Source organism: Medicago truncatula, chromosome 8, assembly GCF_003473485.1.
Source record: "Medicago truncatula cultivar Jemalong A17 chromosome 8, MtrunA17r5.0-ANR, whole genome shotgun sequence".
Taxonomy (NCBI): domain Eukaryota; kingdom Viridiplantae; phylum Streptophyta; class Magnoliopsida; order Fabales; family Fabaceae; genus Medicago; species Medicago truncatula.
The window spans coordinates 10,402,406-10,422,038 of NC_053049.1; the positions used below are offsets into that span (position 1 = coordinate 10,402,406).

The 19,633-nt window shown below is 32.7% G+C and overlaps 1 protein-coding gene across 6 annotated transcripts; it reads right to left on the reverse strand.

The window, feature by feature from the left end:
* Window positions 1-5,413: 5,413 nt before the first annotated feature.
* On the reverse strand, window positions 5,414-11,525 carry LOC25500747 (mediator of RNA polymerase II transcription subunit 19a). 6 transcript variants are annotated; one of them, XM_024773829.1, is made up of 9 exons: window positions 11,308-11,515; window positions 11,041-11,160; window positions 9,658-9,733; window positions 8,936-9,225; window positions 8,562-8,786; window positions 8,020-8,079; window positions 7,742-7,888; window positions 5,797-5,865; window positions 5,414-5,710 (listed from the first exon to the last, which is right to left on the reverse strand). In XM_024773829.1, the coding sequence occupies exons 3-7, from the start codon at window positions 9,686-9,688 to the stop codon at window positions 7,838-7,840; spliced, it is 657 nt and encodes a 218-aa protein (XP_024629597.1). In that variant the 5' UTR covers window positions 9,689-9,733; window positions 11,041-11,160; window positions 11,308-11,515; the 3' UTR covers window positions 5,414-5,710; window positions 5,797-5,865; window positions 7,742-7,837. The 6 variants fall into 6 exon arrangements, with proteins under 6 accessions (XP_024629597.1, XP_039685202.1, XP_024629596.1 ...); XM_039829268.1 differs by having other exon boundaries at window positions 5,797-5,885; XM_024773828.2 differs by having other exon boundaries at window positions 5,414-5,865; window positions 11,366-11,525.
* Window positions 11,526-19,633: the final 8,108 nt, after the last annotated feature.

A 19,633-nucleotide genomic window follows, 5' to 3' on the forward strand; every position in this document is an offset into this window, starting at 1 on the left:
GAAAAACTAAAGACTCAAAAGTGGTCATAAAAATATAAGAGTATCTTCAAATAAAGTGTATAAGAGGTTTCCATAAGTTTGACAAATCCGTGTCTTAATTTTCCATTGCATTAAAAGAACTTGATGTGATAAAGTGAGTATCATAAAAATTGCTAACACATCTTAAATAAGACAAAGTATCATGTAAATTGATCGATTAATATTTAAATTTGAAAGTATATTAAATAGACATAAAAACTGTTTTAGAGTTGCATGATTATTATCTACGGAACATACAAACAAATATGAAGAAAAAAACTACCTTCACTTTTTAAATCCTTTTTAGTTGTCAAAACTTTTTTGGCAAAAGAGTGTAAAGGAATAAGTGTGGAGTTTTTTTTCCCTTTTATGAATGAATTAGTGCAAGTTCTCAACCATAAAATACAGAATCTTCTATTCCAAAAAATAATATGTTATCCATAATCTATCAAATGGATAACTATTAGTACCCACATTTTTGCTAACACGCCTACCTCTTTGAATGTTTAGAATCGAATGTTTTATTTTTTTACACGTATTTTACTGTCTAGAAGTTTATTTTTTGAACAACTTAGTATTTGGCCCGACTTAATTTTAACTTCTCTTCTACTTTAAGAAAGAAGTTGGACCAAACACATTTCATACGAAGCTCTTAATAAAAAAAGTGACTTAATATTAAAGAAGAAAAAACTGAAAAAGTAGAAGTCAATAAATTGAACTTTATGCTAGCTTATTCGCTGACCATTTTGCACGCTTATGTTCCGAATCCTGTCAGCCTCATTTGTTTTTCTTTTTTATTTGTTAATTTGTTAATGAAACAAGTAAAACTTGCTAATTATTACAACTTAGTTTTTTTTACCTTTTAACACGTTGAATTTTGCTAACTTTAATTTTATAATGGTAGAAAATATCATTGTAAAAAAAATTCTAACCGAAGATCTGTGGTACTTCATGACATCTCAAACGATAAAAAATTTCATTTAAAAATATAACTAGCAAGATGTTTTTTTTTTTATAAATCATAAAAAAAATTATACACTTTCAAAAGAAAAAAAATAATAAAAGTTTTATTTTATTTATGATAATTTGTATAAATCTCAAAGCTCTTTTAAAAATATTTTACCAATAAGATTTTAACTTAAAATGCTAATTAAGTTGAAAAAAACAATAAATACCAAATAATTTTAACTTCAACTTCAAAGTTTTAATTTTCAACTTTATTCTAAAAGTGACTTTTAAACCTAAAAAAGTAGGATCAAACGCACCTTTAAAAATAAGTTTCAAAGAGGTAAAATTTAGGGGCGTTAATAATTTCCTCCATGCCGAATATTCCATAACTCAAAATCATATAGTGACCACATGCAAAAGCCACACTATAGCCAACAATCCAACCAAGACCACACCACTCAAAAAAGGTAGCCTTTATAACATTTTATGTCATTTTTTGAAAGATACCTAAAAAAAAGTTAATATGTGAACGTGGATGAAACCTAAAAAAAGAGTTAATATGTGAACGTGGAATCAGTATTTAAGAATATAAATATTATTTTTTTACTTTAAGAATACAAGTTGATGACCAAATGATAACAATATAGCTTGTATTCTTGCTCAAATTTTTCTTGAATGGCAAATAAATATTATAACTTAAACAAAAAGGAGAGGTCTCCTACAAGAGTTCAAACATGCATACAAGTCAAGTGATAACAAAATCAAATAAATCCTTCCATTAAAACAAGAGCAAGAACTAAAACCACAACAAAAACACAAACTCCTAAGAGAAACATCCAACGATAACCGAACAAGAGAAGGATAATGAGCAGTACCCTTCAGTCACCCAACCCCAAAACAATTCCACCACATGACACTAATGATGTTAACACAGAACGAGTTCATGATTCCACTCATAAAAGATACAAGCGTGATTCAAATATAGTAGTAACACTTATTAAAAAAATAAATAAAGTAGTAACAAAATTTATTAAAATATAAAGAACAAAATTATATTTTGAAAAGTTATGTCAAGATTTGTATAAAGATAGCGTTTTACTTAGTCCTTTTTTTAATTAAACATGTTATAGTGTGGAATATTCATCAATTTTATTGATGATTAATCTCTATGGACAAATTTGGGTGGTCACTTTTAATGGGTCTTTTGTTTTAATCATGTTTGTTTATCCACGAAACTTAAATCTAAGATATTTCTTAAGAAATCTTAGTCCAGTTTTACTTCGACCAAACGTAATGTTGTAGATTTTTCACATTAAATGCTACTTTCAAATTTGAAGTTAAAAAGAGTTTCAAGAATTAAGTTAAAATTATTTGATAGTTTTCACATTTTTAAAACTTGAAATGGACTTTTTAAGTGGAAAGTTGCCTGTTAAATCATTTGTATAGCATCTGCGATTTATTTAAAATTACTATAAAACTATAGGAAACAATCCAACTAGTCTTATACCATAGAAAGGATCAAAACTCATAGTACAGAATCTTTCACACGATACTTGCTCAGCATTTCAATATTGAAATTGAAATAATTTGGACTAATTATTGTTGACATTCGTACCAAGAAACAATAATGTCAAATACACCCAAAAACAAAATTGTGATTGATAATTCTTAGACAAGCTCCATGGTTGGTCACTTTGATATCTGATCAACTCTGAAGCTCATATACTTTAAAATGGATGATGTATTGTATCATCTGTGTATTCTGTACTGATATATGTCTGATACTTCTCGATACGTATCAGGAAAGTATCTGAAGATTAAATTTTATTTTTTTAAAAAACAATTATCCAATACTTTTCAAAAACATCTGGGATACGAGGAATAGGCGGTGGAAAATCGATCTGTGCGGGCTGCCTGATGTTTCTATTATATTTGGTATATATATAATTGACTAAATAATGATGCTTTTTATTTAGGATATATCATATATGTTTCTTTATTATCAATATTACTTACATTTATATTTCTATTGTTTCCGTCGTCTGTTTTGTGTCTCTTTGTTTGTTTGAGAAAGATGCCATTGTTTTGATTTGTGAAGGCAATTTCGTTGTTATGCCTTATCGTTTTTCTATGTCTGTTTAGTCTAGGTTTTGCACTAGTTTTTTTGCTTTTGAGTTTTAGTCTATATTTTGTATTTTGAGTTCTAATATGTAGTTTAAATTTAATTTTTTTATTGAAGTATCCCAGCCGTATCGTATCTTGAATTTTAAAATTTTACTGTATCGTGTCATATCGTATCATATATATGGACTTCATAGGTGATTCATGATTGACCGGTATTTAAAAACGGTCTAAAACTTTAACAAAGATCAAATATCACATTCTAAAAGCAAAAGTTTACGGTTCTTTTTATCTTTACAACCGGGACATTGATTTGACAAAATTAATAGACAACAATATGTGTGGCTCAAAATTTAACTCATATTTATTTTTTGTCAAACTGATGAGAGAGTCATGACAAATAAGTCAAATACTTTTGACAAAACAATCCATGATAACTTGTGTAAGTAGTGCTAGTAAGTTTTTCGTACAAGGTACTTTTGAACTACTTGTGAGATTGTGAGAGTCTCTAAGCTTTCAAAAGTACATCAATTAATTCTATGTCATGATTGAGATTGTGAGAGTCTTTCAACTTAAAAATGTTGCAACGTTACTCTAGAGAGTCTTTGTTCTGACTTGATGATTACTTTCCCAGTTATACATGTTGTTATCAATAAATCAACCACGACCACATTGTCAAAATTTCACACCAAATACAGCAAAGAATCCCACTACTCATATTCTTAGTAGGATAAACAACTGTGAGATCATGTGACAAAAAAGAAAAACTGTGAGCACATGCACATGATTTTAGTAGGCCAGGAATATGGTATGGAGGAATTTTCAGCTAGTTTAGGTCATTTTATCTCATCTCTTTCGACCAAAAAAGAGTTCATTTTATGGACCATTCAAGGTGAGACGGTGAAAATAAAGTTACGGTTGTATTTCTTTTTACTTGTTACAAAAAATTTATTTTGGAAAAGAAATCTTGTTGACCAAAAAAAAAATAATCCTAAAACATTGTTCGTTTCCAACTATTCTAACAAATCTAAATATAAACCTTTTAAATTGATGACTATCTTTAAAAAAAATTATTGCTTTGATTCAAAACAATTTACCAACAAAACTCTCATGTCGTGAAATGAAGAGTTGTGTGTTTGAATTCACACTTTAGTATATCAAACGTCTCTGCAACTTAGTAGTTACCACTTACCAGTACACTTGAGTTGTACTCCCAAAACAAATTAAAAAAACTACTTTATAATAACTTCTATTTAAAAAATCATAATTGTAATCAAATACTAGCATATAGTTTGGAACAAGATAGAGAGCTCTTTCAGATTGGAGATTGGCAAGATAGATGGGATTTCCTTGATGCAATCAAGTGCCTTTAGAGAAGGTGGAGCTACCAGCACCCCTTATTTTTGTCACCCCATCACCTTTTCCTTTTTGTAAACCAAATGCATAACCTGACCCTACCTCAGTCCTAAACTCTTGTAACCCTCAACCTTGCAACTCTCCTCCCGTAGACGGCAAGACCCCTACGTACCCTCACTTGAGGGAGGTATTAGCTTATGACACAGATGGATTCAATTAGATTTAAGGTTGATGTTTGGTGGCTTTGTCATTATGGTTATGACTATGGACATGTCCTATATGGTGGCAGAGTGTAGCGCTAAGAGGAGGCGTCGTGAGGCACCACAACACCAGAGTAAGAGTTACACCATTGACAGTAGCAAGAACAGCAAAGTAGGGGTTACACCATCGACTATAACACAGCAAGGTGCAACAGCAACCTTTCAAAGCAGAGGTGCTGCAAAAAGGGGGGAATCTTTTCGTTATAGAGCTTGCGATTATGGAGAGGTATTATTCTGTGTTTGTGCTTTTCAAAAACCAAGTTTCTTGCAGGAGAAACAACAATTTGACCTCAAAACTAGTTTTTGGAAGTCAATTTTGTTTGCCTCTTCCTCAAAGACAAAAGAATGGACACCATTTTCCATCATTTGCTACTAACCTCCACCCTACTATGTTCAAAAATATGCACCCAGGGCGCACAAATTGTTCAAAAATACACATCCAGACATGCAAAATTTATGCATTTGGGGGTGAAGAAAAGTAACTTCCAAAAGGAGCATAGGAACAAGAGTATTTTGGGCACTAAGAAAATCATTGAGGATGGGGGTGTAAAAGAAAAAAATTGAGAATCAGGTAGCAATGTCCTTTCATTTCAATAAATAAAAAAAACCAGATATTTTCAAAAGTCTACTTCCCAACCCCACATTCCTGGAGAAGAAAAAAAATTAACGATATTTTTGAAAGCCTACTTCAGAACGACACAAAATTCACGTTTTTTCCATCCATCAAAGTAATATTAGGGCGCGGAACGTTCCGCCCCATATAGTTTACAAATTAACTATATACAGATCCATGCGTCGATGTTAAATAAATGGTACGGGAGAGTTATCGATATACACACACAAGCTCCCTATAGTTATTTCAGTTATCCTAAACAAAAAGCTTCTAGATGTAGTTTAAACAAACTCTTGAGTAAATTATAAAGTACAGAATATTTTTTATATATAAAAAGAAGGAAAAAAAGTCAAAACAATGCATACATGTTGAGATATATCCAGTGCTCCAAAAACTGGGAAAAGGAAGACCAAAGTTCACTAGCAATTCTATAAGGTAATTGTTATTATACAAGAATAGTTTATCTTCATCATATTTTACCTGCTTCCTTTTCCACCATCAGGTGAATTCACCATCATGATAATCTTATAGTCAGGTCCCCTAGCTACTCTGCAACAACAAAAAAACAACTGCAAGACATCAGTATCATTTTAAGCCGTCAATAAAATTCCTAATTCTTTCTTTTTCCACTTTATCACACTGCTTTTAAGAATATATCCAGTTAGAGATTCAAGAAAAATCAACAGAAAATGAGAAAACTCCCAGTGATTCCCAGAGTGAAATTATTATAATAATTTGGGGGGAAACGAGTGATATGAGCCGGTAATTTATCACAGCATAATAATGGTAAAGAGTTCCTTTTGATTACAAAATAGATTGCAAAACTTCCGGATTGTGCACCTCTGACAAATTCAAGTTACAAAACACAGCAATAGACGTAAAAGAGAGAATGCACAGACTGAAACATGGAATTTCGTTGATAGAATAAGAGAAGATGAGGTCAGCGAGTTCCTAACTTACACTATGTAAATGACCAACATTTTATATTGCTCATAGTCTAAAGACCTTAATTCTCTTAAATGACAAGAGACCCCTCTCAATTCCCTCTTATATATAGCCTAGGCAACATGCATTGTTTTAGTAGCCAAAATGTTCCTCAGTACGACAAAAACTTTTTTGCGCCACTAACACACCAGAGTCAGGAGGTGGAGGTTTGGATTGATTGCATGAGTTGTGGCTCCTGGTTTAGAGGTGACAGACGGCGTGAACATGAACAAGGGCACATGGGTAGCATGGAACTTGTTTTGGTAGCTCTACCCTGCTGGACTTACTTGGCTTATTACTTAAGAAGAGTCGGGTAAAGCTCGATTATTTTCTTCAGTAACTCAAGGCAGGTCCATTAGGTCAACAGATTGAACCAACTGCTGTAAAAGCTAGTCCATTCCTACCCTTCCCTCTTCCCTTTCTCTCGCAATATTTTCTGTGGAGCTTATGCCATCCAGAGGTACTGTAGTTTCTGGACATAATACCTCTCTACCCGTATCATCGTCAACGAAGCAGCATCGGCCACAACCATTGCATTCACATATTTATCACAACTGGCATCCTACCCTCCAAGATCAGAGCTCTGATGCCGATTGATATCAACTGACATTGTATCACAGATTCACAGAAATAGAGAAGAATTCCCATTGATTACATAACAGGTTGCAGAACTTTGAGGGTTTGCACCTCCTCTCAAATGACAAAACAACCCTCATGCTCAATCCCTTTTATTTATTGGCAACATTCCTTATTTCTCCTAATTGTCTCATTAACTCACCTGCAAACTAACTACCTAGGGGTAACCCACCAAGGAGAAAAATGAGAGGGTCAGGAAGCACATTACTACACTGATAATGGCAGACATTTTAAGATGCTATGATGTAAAAGAAAAAAAATCAATCAGGGTCTGAAAGGAAATGAAAGCACACACTTAATCTGCAACCCTGGCTATTGAACAACAGCAGCCAGGGTAGATTTGTCTTACAATTGATTATATTTGATAAACAACTATCTCCAATTCCCTCTTCCTCCACTCCCCAACAATTAAATTTGAAATTGACAATAGAGATCAGTGTTGTCAATTGTGGAAAATAGTGTTGTGTTCGAATTCCGCTACGCTACAGTGCTATAGCGGCGCTATAGCTGCTAATAATTAGCGTATTTGAGAACGATAGTGATTTGTTTAAATTCCGCTTAGCTATAGTGCTACAGCAATGCTATAGCCACTATTTGAGAACACTGGTAGAGATTTGTTGCTCAATCCAGGAAATATTGTTAACTAGATAGTGTGTCCTGAGTCTTATAACTAGGAATAAAATGGGTGACTGATACAATTTTTTGCAAATAAAAGCAATTAAGGGTTCCCCATTAAAACTCCAAAAAAGAATAGTCGTTGAAATCAGAGAAAAAAATAAAAATTGTGGAAGATATAATGATGTACCTCAAGAAATCTGAAAATGTCAGGCAAAAGTCTCCTTCACATACAAATGACAACAACCAATTGAGGAAAAGAGAGTGAACTAAGTACATAACTATTTCAGCCAGCAACCTTTATTGCCCCCAACTCATCAATTCTTGAGCTCTTATGCTGCAAAAATTAAGAAATTGAGCACAGAAGTTTAGACACTGTCAACCACTAAGAAATATACACCAGAAATGTGCTGGGACAGAAAAGACAAAAAACTCATCACAAGACTAAGCTTCTTACTACTTTATTACCTTACTCTTTTTGTGTTTGTGCACATCATTAGCATCATCATCTCCGTCATGCTTCCTCTTCTGAAAGATATTGAGCAAACGTAAAAGGTTAATAAATAGAACTAAATATCTGTAACATGTCCAAATAGTATGTAGAGCAAATGATGGCATCGAACAGTGTTGTCAATGGCGGATCGCGGAAAATAGATGTTTGTTCAAATTCCACTACGCAATAGTGCTATAGAGCCGCTATAACTGTTATTTCATAATATTTTGTGCTAAATAGGTATCGTGGAACAATGGTGATTTGTTCAAATTCCATTATGCAGTAACGCTATAGCGCCGCTATTTAACATCACTGATATCAAATTAAAATGATCTCCTTCAGTGGATCCTAAACAGAGTTTACAAGTAATTGAGAGTTAACAGTAACAGCACAACACTAATTAAAAATCATAAAAAACAGTCAGGTAAATTTGCAATGTTATCGCATGACAGGATTTTCAGAACACGTTTTCTCTTAATCTGAAGAATATAGATGCAGCGAACTAAATTTCTTCAACCTTTTCATGATGTTTCTTTGAGTGATCAGCACTGGAATCACGATGCCCGCTTTTGTCTTTCTTTTTGTCCTTGTCTTTGTCTTTGCTTCTGTCCTTGTGACGATGTTTGTGCTTCTTATGCTCCCTGTCCTTGTCCTTATCCCTGTCTTTGTGCTTCTTATGCTTCTTCTCTTTGTCTTTCTCACTTTTTGATTTTCCTGCAATTGTTGGTATTCCTTTCTCCGCCTATTAGGGAAAATACAAGGAACAATCAAGATACAAGTCCACAAAGAACACATCATCAAACTTTGTTAACAAAAACTAAGATAGCATGCTGAATGATTTCAGCAAGAATTAAAAACTAAGTATGATCAAAATCACTAAAAATTTCTTACAGCAGGCAAATCGATGGGAGCTGTTTCCCTTAGTTGGAAAGACTCCTTGAGTATATCCAAGTCGAAAGGCTGTATCCGAGCACTTGTCTCTCTTGAGAAAGATGTATTCTGAATGAGTTCATCCAATTGCATGCCATCTCCTTTTCTTACTTCTGTGTCTCCTACTACACTGTGCAGGTAGTGTGTGTCCGCGATTGACACAGGAAGCGGCCTCTTGCAGAAAAATTCATAGTGCGGTATTAATTTGAAATGACTTATGAGATCCACAGCACCTGTCAACTCCCTCGGTCCTGAGGATTCAAAAACACAGAATGTCAAAAAACACAGTTTTTCTTTGATGAGTAAGTGACTTACTGTAAGTATTAGCTAAATATAAAATATACACAAGAAAACTTTAAAAAGGGATAATTGCACGGAAATCTTCAAAAGATGCTAATAGAATTTAATGTTTTCCATTCAATTCCCAAAAAATGAACGGGTGATAATTGACAAAGTTTCAAATCTGCCAAAAGGGCAAATAAACAACTAAAATCACGAATAAATAATTAAAAATTTAACCCAGTATTGTCAATTAGATAACAAGCACAGTCAGTGCCATAAACATATGAAATCCGGACTTGTATATACAATAATACAAAACAGAGACATCAAATAAAGATTTTATAGAATTAGGTATACAACATAAAGCACTATCATAAAGCACTATCATAAAAAACTTTTACCTCCTCCAAACTTTTTTCCTTCAGGATCCATGATTCAATCTTTCATGGTTCAATCTTCCACAGAACCTGATTAAAGCTGTCGGTTATTGGAACGAAAAGAATGTTTACAAAATTATTAGGGAATACATAATGAAACAGATGATACCATATAAAAATCATCATTTGTCACATGAAAACCAACAAAATTATATAAATCATTCTTTCTCAAGCTACCCTCTTAAATTACGGTAAAGAAGGCTTCTAAGCCATTTCAAAAAGACATTTAACATGTGCCACAAACCCCAAAACTTAAACAAACTAACTGGAAAAAAGTATTTCTATACCCGCAACCATTGTTGTACAGCTAAAAGCTTTGAAGGAGACTATCAATATTTTAAGAAGCCCTAGCATTCAAGCAAAACGCCATCTAAGACCAACTAGGAAAAACAAGTGTTCCCAGTAAGGCCAACAGAAAATATTAATCCATGCCTAAAGCTAATAATCTGCAAACAGAAAATGAACCATAGAATTCATTCACATCGTTTTCTTTTTCCATATTTCAAGAAATTGAAATATCCAAAAAACCATAGACCATAAAAATCATTCTAGACCAATGAAGCACTGAAACAAACGTGCACACCAGACACAACAGTGACACATCAGCACCGGTAATAATTTGAAAATTAAATTAATTGAATGTAATCACATGTGTCGGTGTTGCATGTCCCATGTCGGACACGCCTTTGATCAAAAGTGTTGGTGCTTCAGAATTCTAGACAATCCCAAATAGCACATGGAATCATCACCCAAATAATACAGTTGATAACTTAAATTCATACAGTTACAAGCCTACACACTAGCATAACAAAAACACGTTCAGCTTGTGTAAGCATAGATAGACTAAAAACATCAAACTACACATGACCAGCACCAATTTATATCAAGAGAAGCATTCAGTTTCACATGGATACAACGGCTCCTTTAGATGATCTAAATTGTAATTACTTTTCATTCAGTTTCATATAGTCAATAGGGAAGACATGAACTTGATTGGTTCAGTTTTGAAAAGAAAAGGGGTGGAACCAAGGGGGAAAAAACAGCACAATCATGTGTTATAGTTATAAAGTGCTTATTTCAGAAATTTTCATGGTTTCAACCATCAATTGTTTCTCATCCTGTTTCAATTTCCACCTTTGAAGATTGTTAAATATTCAAATCCAACGTTCAAAAAAATTTAACAGCTTTTCAAAAAGTGGTTTTCAACAAAAAAAATCTAAGTCTCAAAACATAGACCACAAAAAACCACAAAATCTTCATCACATTAATAACGCAATTAACAAAACATGCTTACGCCCTAAAAAAAATCAACTTCAAAAACAATCAAAACAGTGAAGAAAACCCCACCTGTAGAGTGAATAATTCTCAATTCCCACAAAAACCACCAAATCTTCTTCAAATTGGCACAAACACAAACCTCCAGCAATTGCAAAACTTCAACCACCCCAACAAAAATTTCTTCGAAAGCTGCACAAAATTGAAACCTTTCATCAAAATAAGCCAAAATCATCAACAGGGTAGTCAAGAATAACAATAAAAAAGTAACTTTTTTATGTATTCATTGAAAATTCGGTAATTGACCCATGAAAGAGATAGTGTGTAAAAGAATGAAACCTGCAAAATTGCAGATCCAAACAGTGAAAGAAGAAGAAAGGGATTAAAGGGTTCTCACAAAAACAAATAAAGGAAAGATCTTTGTTGAGGTTTCAGTGTTGGAACAATCTTTGTGTTTGTTCCTTCGGTAGTACTCGTGATTGTGTTGTGTTCTTTCTCTCTGTTTTTTTTCTCTCTCAGTCTTATGAATGAAAAAGAGCAAAAACCCAAAATTCTTTTATGTTCCTAGTTGCCACCTCTTATATATATTTAGCTTCCATTTTCTACAATTTTTCAATTTTACCCTTTTGATATTGCTATGCTATTGGATCAAGTGTCAACTTACCCCTAATGGGTAACGGTGGACTATTTTTTCATGTAAGATTTTTACTTCTAGAGAAAGAAAGACATTGGAAATTGGAGTATAAAGGTGCATTTGATTGGTTAAAAAATAGTAAAAAAATGGGATAGAATAATTTCAGTTGTATTACGTTTGATTGTTTTAGCGATTAGACAAATTGGTAGGCAAGCGAAAATTTTGTCATCACTAAACCATAATAGAATTTCTTTTTGTCTCAAGCACAAGTTGTTTAGCCTCCATTTTTTGTCATATCAATTGCCCGTGGTTTATGAATGAGGTAAAATACTTCAAATATATCGTGTAAATTGCTATGGACAATTTATTTCTATTTTTGAAGATAAAATTAAACTGGTTTAGTATAAGCTATAAGTTATTCTTACAAGCTATTTTGGAGAACTTGTGAAAATAAATCGAAAACGACTTATGAACATGTCATAAGTTATTTTCATAAGTTTTCACAAACAGCGTCACAAGTGTATAGACCGGTGCATAACTCAAATAAACTAATTCAAGCATGTTCAGTCTTTTTAACTCCTCTAAAGTGTAGAAAAAAAAATAGCATCTAAAGTGAGCAACTTCATTTAACATTTAACATGTATTACTAAATCAAATGTAGATATTATACACATCTCATATTTATTGAAATAACAACACCTAATTTTATCACATTGTACTCTACTTATTCTACTAGAGGAGTCAAATCTATTATCAAAGTAATAGTAGCAGTGACCATGTTGAAGTGGTACATAACCAAGTAAGATAGAATTGTGTCACTAATTCAAGCTTCAAAACACATTGAGAAAAATGTTATGGATAACTTAAATCCGTAGTATAATAAAATATTATAACGTGATCATTTGCACACAGTAAGGTGTTAAAAAAATTGTTAACTCGTATATAATAGTACAAGAATGATGTCCAAGGTTCAAATCTTAAAAACTAACATAACTACTAACTTATTAACATTTGTATATCTTAAATAAGGAGCGTTGGTAATCCAAAATAAAAAAATAAGGTAGGTTATGTAATTTTTATCTTGTATTAAATTTTCACAAACTTTTTTCTACAAGATTATGTTCAAAATCAAATTGATGAAAAAATACAAGAGTCGCAAAGCAATACTAAAGAGAGTAGCACAATTAAATCAACATTAATTGATACCATTTTGCATTCATCTAATCAAATCTAAATTAAATCAATATGATCAATAATGAATCAATTTTGATATTAATCATTAGATTCATTATTTTTCATATCTTGCTCACAAAATCAACATTCCTTGAAACTAGATATCATGGTCATCACCTATTGTTATCATAAATCAAGAGTCGATTTTCGAGAAATGGAGCTCACCATAATTTGTCAACGTTGATGAGATTTTATTCTGGTTTTCTTCATATCTATCAACATCAAGAATCTTGTTGCCATTGAACTATGAGATAAACCAATAGCGTGGATGACGTATGAGGCGGTAACACAGTGTGTAACGACTATCACATTTGATTTAGCATTTATTCATCTCAAACCCTAAAAATGCTTGTCGTTAAGACAGACAGTACAATGGATAAATGTTTTTTCTTGAGTACATTTTCATTGAAAACTTCTTCAAAACAAAGATATGGTCTCTTTGGTGTTCGCCGCCGTGAGGCAAACGAAGAATAAAACGCCGAATTGAAATCTTCGGTTTTGGTGTCTTAGATCGAATTAGGGCAAGAAAGTCAAAATGTGTTTGATTACTAGTTGCATCATGACATATCCGCATTGTATAGTCATTTGGGCAAAACACTTGTTCTAAACAAATATGAATATTATATTAACTATATAATAGTCGCATTTTAGTATATCTAAAATGAAATTGGATTGGGCCAATGCTATATCTTTTTGGGCCTTTTTTAGATGATGTGTTGTTGGTATGTTAGAAGAAATAATGCTCATTTAAGTGTGTACTGAATCTCAAACTAATTTCATTGCAATCAACAATGATTAGAGGAGTGAAGTTTTTTTTTTTTTAGATAAACAGATATAAAAATGTGTTGCGCTAAATTAAAGGTTATTAATATGTCTTGAGATATATCAATATTAGCATCATACACACTTTAAATTCAAAACATGAACCAATTCATTATATGTATTGTGTACTCCACAATCAATTCTTCCTCCGGGATAAAAGATACATAAAAAAAGTATATCTTATCACTTTGCTTATATTTCATTTCAAAAATAGTATATCTTATCTTAATTTTAATGTATATATTATATATATAATGTTATTATAAATAAAGTTAGTTAAGGTTTCAAGTTTATTTTCCCATCAAAATACACATGTGATTGAAAATTCTATTGTTTAAAATTTCATATATTATTTGATTTGACATTATTTGAAATTGTGATGAAAAATAAATAGTCTATCCATCGCTTAAGTTATGCTAAAGCTTTCCTACGATTGAATGTGCTTTTGTAAATTCATATGTTAGAATAGCAAATAAATATTTACTATTAATTATGGACTGTGAGGTGGTAGAAAATAAATGTGTAAAATGGGAAAAAGAAATTTTTATTAAAAACTTAAGCCCAAACTTGGATCTATGTGATTTACTTCTTATTAGTTGACTAAGTCAACCCCCTTTCCTTCCTTTTAGCAGAACCACTCATACACATTTCTTTAATTCCGTCTTTCGCTGAGCTCCTTAAAGAAAATAGAAGAACTAAAAGAAGAAAATAAGGAGAAAAAGGATGCATAGAAGAAGTCCATGAGATGGAGGAGGAGAGTAGGAAGTAGTGCATGCAAATTTAAGAGGAAATAAAGGAGAAGAATGGAAGATAGAGATGAAACCTAAATCATTTCCTCACCACAACATGGTTCAAGAGCACTAAAAATATTTATTTTTAGGGTAGTGTTAACTTGTGCCTTTAAGGCACATGTTAAGAAATCCAAAAGAAGAAACTTTCTCTATGATTTTGTGCATTTAAATGATTAAAAAGTTAAATATTAAATGCAATACACACAATCCAATATGTTTTTTTATATATTTGAATCATTAACTTGTGCCTTGAGGGCACAAGTTAACATTTCCCTTATTTTTATCATGGTTATGGGTTCATAAAGATAGAGAAGAAAGTGAAATCAAGTTGGAGTTCGAAGAAGGAGATGAAGTTATAACTTATAAGAAATATTTATCCCTTTTCTAAGAATAAAATGTAATATAGGAATTCCCCACAAAACCTCTATCAGGAATTATCTAGGATCTTTGATTTATACATGTCATTAAAAGTTTGTGTTTTAGGTTGGGTGTTTTCTCAACCTTAGGCATTTGTGTATTTTGTATGCATCTAGGAAAAGTTATGTGTACTTTATATATCCCCTCTTCAAATATGTAGATGAGTTCTAGAAATGAAACTCCCTTTAATTAAAATTACATGTTGAGTTTTATAATGGATGATGTATTAATATAAGGTTTGGGTAGGTAACCTAGACTTTTAGCTTGTAATCTCAACGTGTAGAGTTTAAATTCCTTAAGAAATGGTTGTATATTGACTATCAATGATACTTTATTAATAAAAAAAAAAATCCTTTTACCTAATTTATGAAGGAAAAAAAGGTATTGTAAAAAGATGGAATTCTTGATATTTGTTAATCAATTGAGTATTATATAAGAAATATAGATGTTAAATTTGATTAAATGTATTTTCATATTAAGATCAGGGTTTTAAGTGTTTGAGTATTGTTATAGGCCTACTAGAGGACCAAAGTACTCAATGTAATGCAGAAAAATCGTGTTTTTAGCAGGTCTGATTGAGGGAGCTAGGTGTTGCATTGTGGGAGATAGGCACCTTAAAATTGAGAGCATACACTTACATGGACACCAAGCTTCTTAGAACACCTTTTTCATATTTTTTTCACCTCATTTTTAGTGGTTTTTCTAACAGTACTTGTTAGTTATATGATTATATTAGTATGTTTTAACTTAAAGTATGTTGATTTATGTCAATTCATGAACTTTTAAGGATATGTAATCATTAATACCAATAATATCATCATATACTTGTTAGACAAACTTATGACTTAAGTGTATCACATGAATGGATAACATAATACAAGACATAATGAGGTATAAATGATTTCTCCTAAAAATGAAGGGAACTCTCCTTTTAAAGAATGGACATGTGTAAGGGCAGAATATTGGGATGGTGCTTGTGGTGTAAGGACATACATAGGACATGAGTTACAATTTCATGGATTACTTGCATATGAGGGATTGACAATAAACATTGCAATGTTAGAGTAAGATAATCGTGGTTTATCCGGTAATAGAAGGAACTCTTCTTCTAAAAAGGGAACATATGTAAAGGCGGAGATAATGAAATACCTCTTATGGTCAAAGAGTTTACCTTACATATGGATTACAATCTATTGGAATACTCATGTTTGAAGTATTTATATAAAAGACTTAATATCATATTAAGCAAGTATGAATGTTATAGTGTATCAAGATGTATTACATTAGTATGAGATACAAATGTAATAAAGTAAGATGTAACTTAATGAACTGAGGTGTCAAATATACATGCGCGTACACACACTCACACACACATATATAGAGAGAGAGAGTGAGAGGGGGAGAAATAAAGTTTGTGCTGAGAGGATTTTTTCCAATGCCTAACACATCATACATGTCTGTGAAACATCTAGAAATAAATCTTTTACACTCTATTTTATTGAGTTTAAATTAACAATGCGTTGGTTACTTTGAGAAGAAGACAAGTGATTGGTGGTTAACAATGCTTAATGGATTTCACAACCATGAGTTTGAGGCAAAGTTAGGCGGTCATCTTCTTGCAGTTAGACTAAAAGAGGAGGAGAAGAGAAGAGTTGTTGACATGAGAAAGAGCTTGGCGTTGCCTAGGGATATTCTAACGGATTTGAAGGAAAAAAACAAAGAAAGTGTGACGAATATTAAACAAGTGTACAATGCATGGACTAGATGGCGAAAGTCTCTAAGAGGTGACAAGATGGAGATGCAATACTTGATTAAGAAGTTGGAAGATCATAAATATGTCTATTTCAAAAGAACAAATGATGAGGAAACCACTCTTGAAGACATATGTCTTGCTCATCTAGAGTCTATTAATATGCTTAACACTTTTCCAACCGTTTTGGTCATGGATTCCACTTACTAAACCAACTTGTACATAATGCCATTATTTGATATTGTTGGTGTTACCTCTACCAACATGACATATTATGTTGCTTTTGCCTTTCTTGCATATAATAAAGAAGGTAACTTTACTTGGGTTCTTGAGATGTTGGTTGCTCTTTTGTAATCAAAACTCAACATGTCTAAGGTGGTTGTCACTGATAGAGACAATGCTCTGATGAATGTTGTAGCCAAAGTTCTCCCTGGCATGTCACTTTACTTTGTTATTTTCATATAAGGAAAGAATGTAAGAGTTAACTGCATCATGGATTACAGAGTCAACCCAAAGCCGAAGGATGTAAAAGTTTATGGGAAAGAAGTGAAGGAAACAAAGGAGGTGAAGGCAATTGACGTAGTTGGCAACATTATGAGAGCTTGGGAAGATGTGGTTGAATCTCTTACAAAGGATTCATATACAAGTGCGGTAACACGATTTCGAGATGCATGCAAAAAAATTCCCAAAGTTCCTTGAATATGTTGAAACCAAAATATTGAACACCGTTAAGGAAATATTTGTGAAGGCATGGACAGATGGTGTCTTGCATCTAGGCTGCAGAACCTCCAACATTGTAGAATTGGTTCATGGAAAGTTGAAAAATTATTTGAGGAGTAGTATGTGAGATTTGGTATCATGTTGGGATTAAATAGACAAAATGTTGGCCATCCAACTGTCTGAGATAGGGGCAAGTTTTGGGAGGAGGCTTATCGTCTTAGAACACAGATACAAAGACAATTTTTTGCACTCTGAGTTGGAGGGATGTGTGTTTGTAGCCGCATTGTGTTTAATCTTTGAGGAAGCAAAACCCTCAAAGACATTAAGTTTTTCTAAGAAAGATTGTGGTTGTGTGATTAAGACATCGTATGGGTTACCTTGTGCATGTATTCTTGCAATAAAGATCCAACAAAAATTGCTTACTCGATTGGATGACATATATCCTCATTGGCAAAGGTTACGTGTATGTGGATAAGAAGTTGATGATGATTTTTCTGTCATGAATGAGTGGAATGACATTTATGGAACTCCACATCAAAGAGGTGATGCGTCAGCTAGCATTTCTAGAAGACACAATGTTGTCTCCACCTCCAAGAAAGGTGGCAACCAAGGGAGCAAAGAAAAAGGTGATGGCTACACCAAAAGAGTCATCTACGGGTCAAATCACATCTATGTGGGAGTGACTTGATTCCTAATACCCCGATAGTCAATCATCTGAATGTAAATGATCACTTCCAAAAAGGAAAAGTGCACGTATTGGCAATTCATTGCGCTCATCCGTTTCATCGCCTAATATATACTCGGATCTGAATTTACTATACATTACACAAATGCCAAAGATCATGAGACCTTACATTAAAAATATTGTGAATGTTAAGCGGGATGGCATTGACAATTGTGGATTTCGGGTCATAACGAGACACATGGGTATAGATGAGGGAAATCACACATTGGTTCATAGTGCACTTATTCATGAGTTTAAAACTAAAAAGCATGATTATTTACCGATATTTGATTTGGAAGAGCGTTTTGAATACATCATGAATGGTTTACTCCCTCCAACAAATAGTGGTGGAATTGGATTTAGATAAGTGGTTGACATTACCGGATATGAGTCACATTGTTGCAACTTGTTGCAATAGAGTTGTTGTTCAATTGATAATGCCCGAAAGAGTTCTATGTGAGAGTTTTTTCCCTATCCGAGGTGCTCCACCATTTAACCCACATGCCCACATCATGTGTCTTTACTTAATTCTCGACCACTTTCTTCATGTTTATTTGAAAGACAGTTGTCCATTACCACTATCTTGTACGGAGTGGAAGAATCACAAGATTGATGAGGCTGATCAATGGGAGTTTGCATTTATGAGTTAACTCACGTTGACTTTATACCTACGCGACTTAAGTCACACTACTTTAAATGCGAGTTAACACATGTTGGGTTTACTGAACGTGAGTTAGCTCTCATTGAGGTTATTTTTGGTAGTTTCATGTGGAAGCGAGCAAAATCACTTGGAACAAGAGCATTTTTCCATATTATATCAATTTTTAATTAGAATTTACTTAAGTCCCGACCCAACTCCAACTTACCAGACAGTTAACACAATAAAAAACAAAATTCATATACCCTAACCAGATTTAAGTGATGAAGGTGCTTAAATGGAGGTTTAAATGGATTTAGATCAAATATATAGACTAACCTGTCTCTTTTTAGTCAATGTGAGGGATCAAATTGTCTCATAATTAAATCACATAACATATAAGCAAATATCATGACAAAGTAAACTTTCACATTGGACAAAAGTATCACATATTGACAAAAAAAATCAAATTTCTCGATAGAGGTTCAATTAAGGACTAAAGTGTTTCGATTTATTTTTGTGAGGACTAAAAGTTACATTTTTACTATGATGAGTCAAATTAAGTTTCAATATTTTTGTCATGGACTAAAAGAAAGATCTTCACGTTTAAAACAAAAGCACACAAAAACTATCAACGATAATTTCATCGAGATACTTTCATCGAGTTAATTAAATAACCGATCCAATACCCGATCAACAATGCACTCGGTTTAACTAGCCAATTCGGTCCGGTTTTTAAAACTATACAATGTAATAATAGTAGTAATACTACTAATCGGTGGCATTTACAATGCACAAGACACAAATTTGTGCATCATACACAAGTTGTTTCATGAATGAATAATAGCCATTGATATATTATTTATTTAAAGGAACGGCTCAGATTTCATGATGGCAACCTTCTATTAATTTATTGGCTACAATAAATTTGATCCCA

Bases quoted from the DNA above. Each gene is read 5' to 3' on its own strand.
- LOC25500747 (XM_024773828.2), bottom strand. From the start codon at position 9,688: ATGGATCCTGAAGGAAAAAAGTTTGGAGGAG. The intron at 9,226-9,657 runs GTAAAAGTTTTT...TTGAATCCTCAG, and splicing joins AGGAAAAAAGTTTGGAGGAG to GACCGAGGGAGTTGACAGGT. The intron at 7,889-8,019 runs GTAATAAAGTAG...TAATTTTTGCAG, and splicing joins ACAAACACAAAAAGAGTAAG to CATAAGAGCTCAAGAATTGA.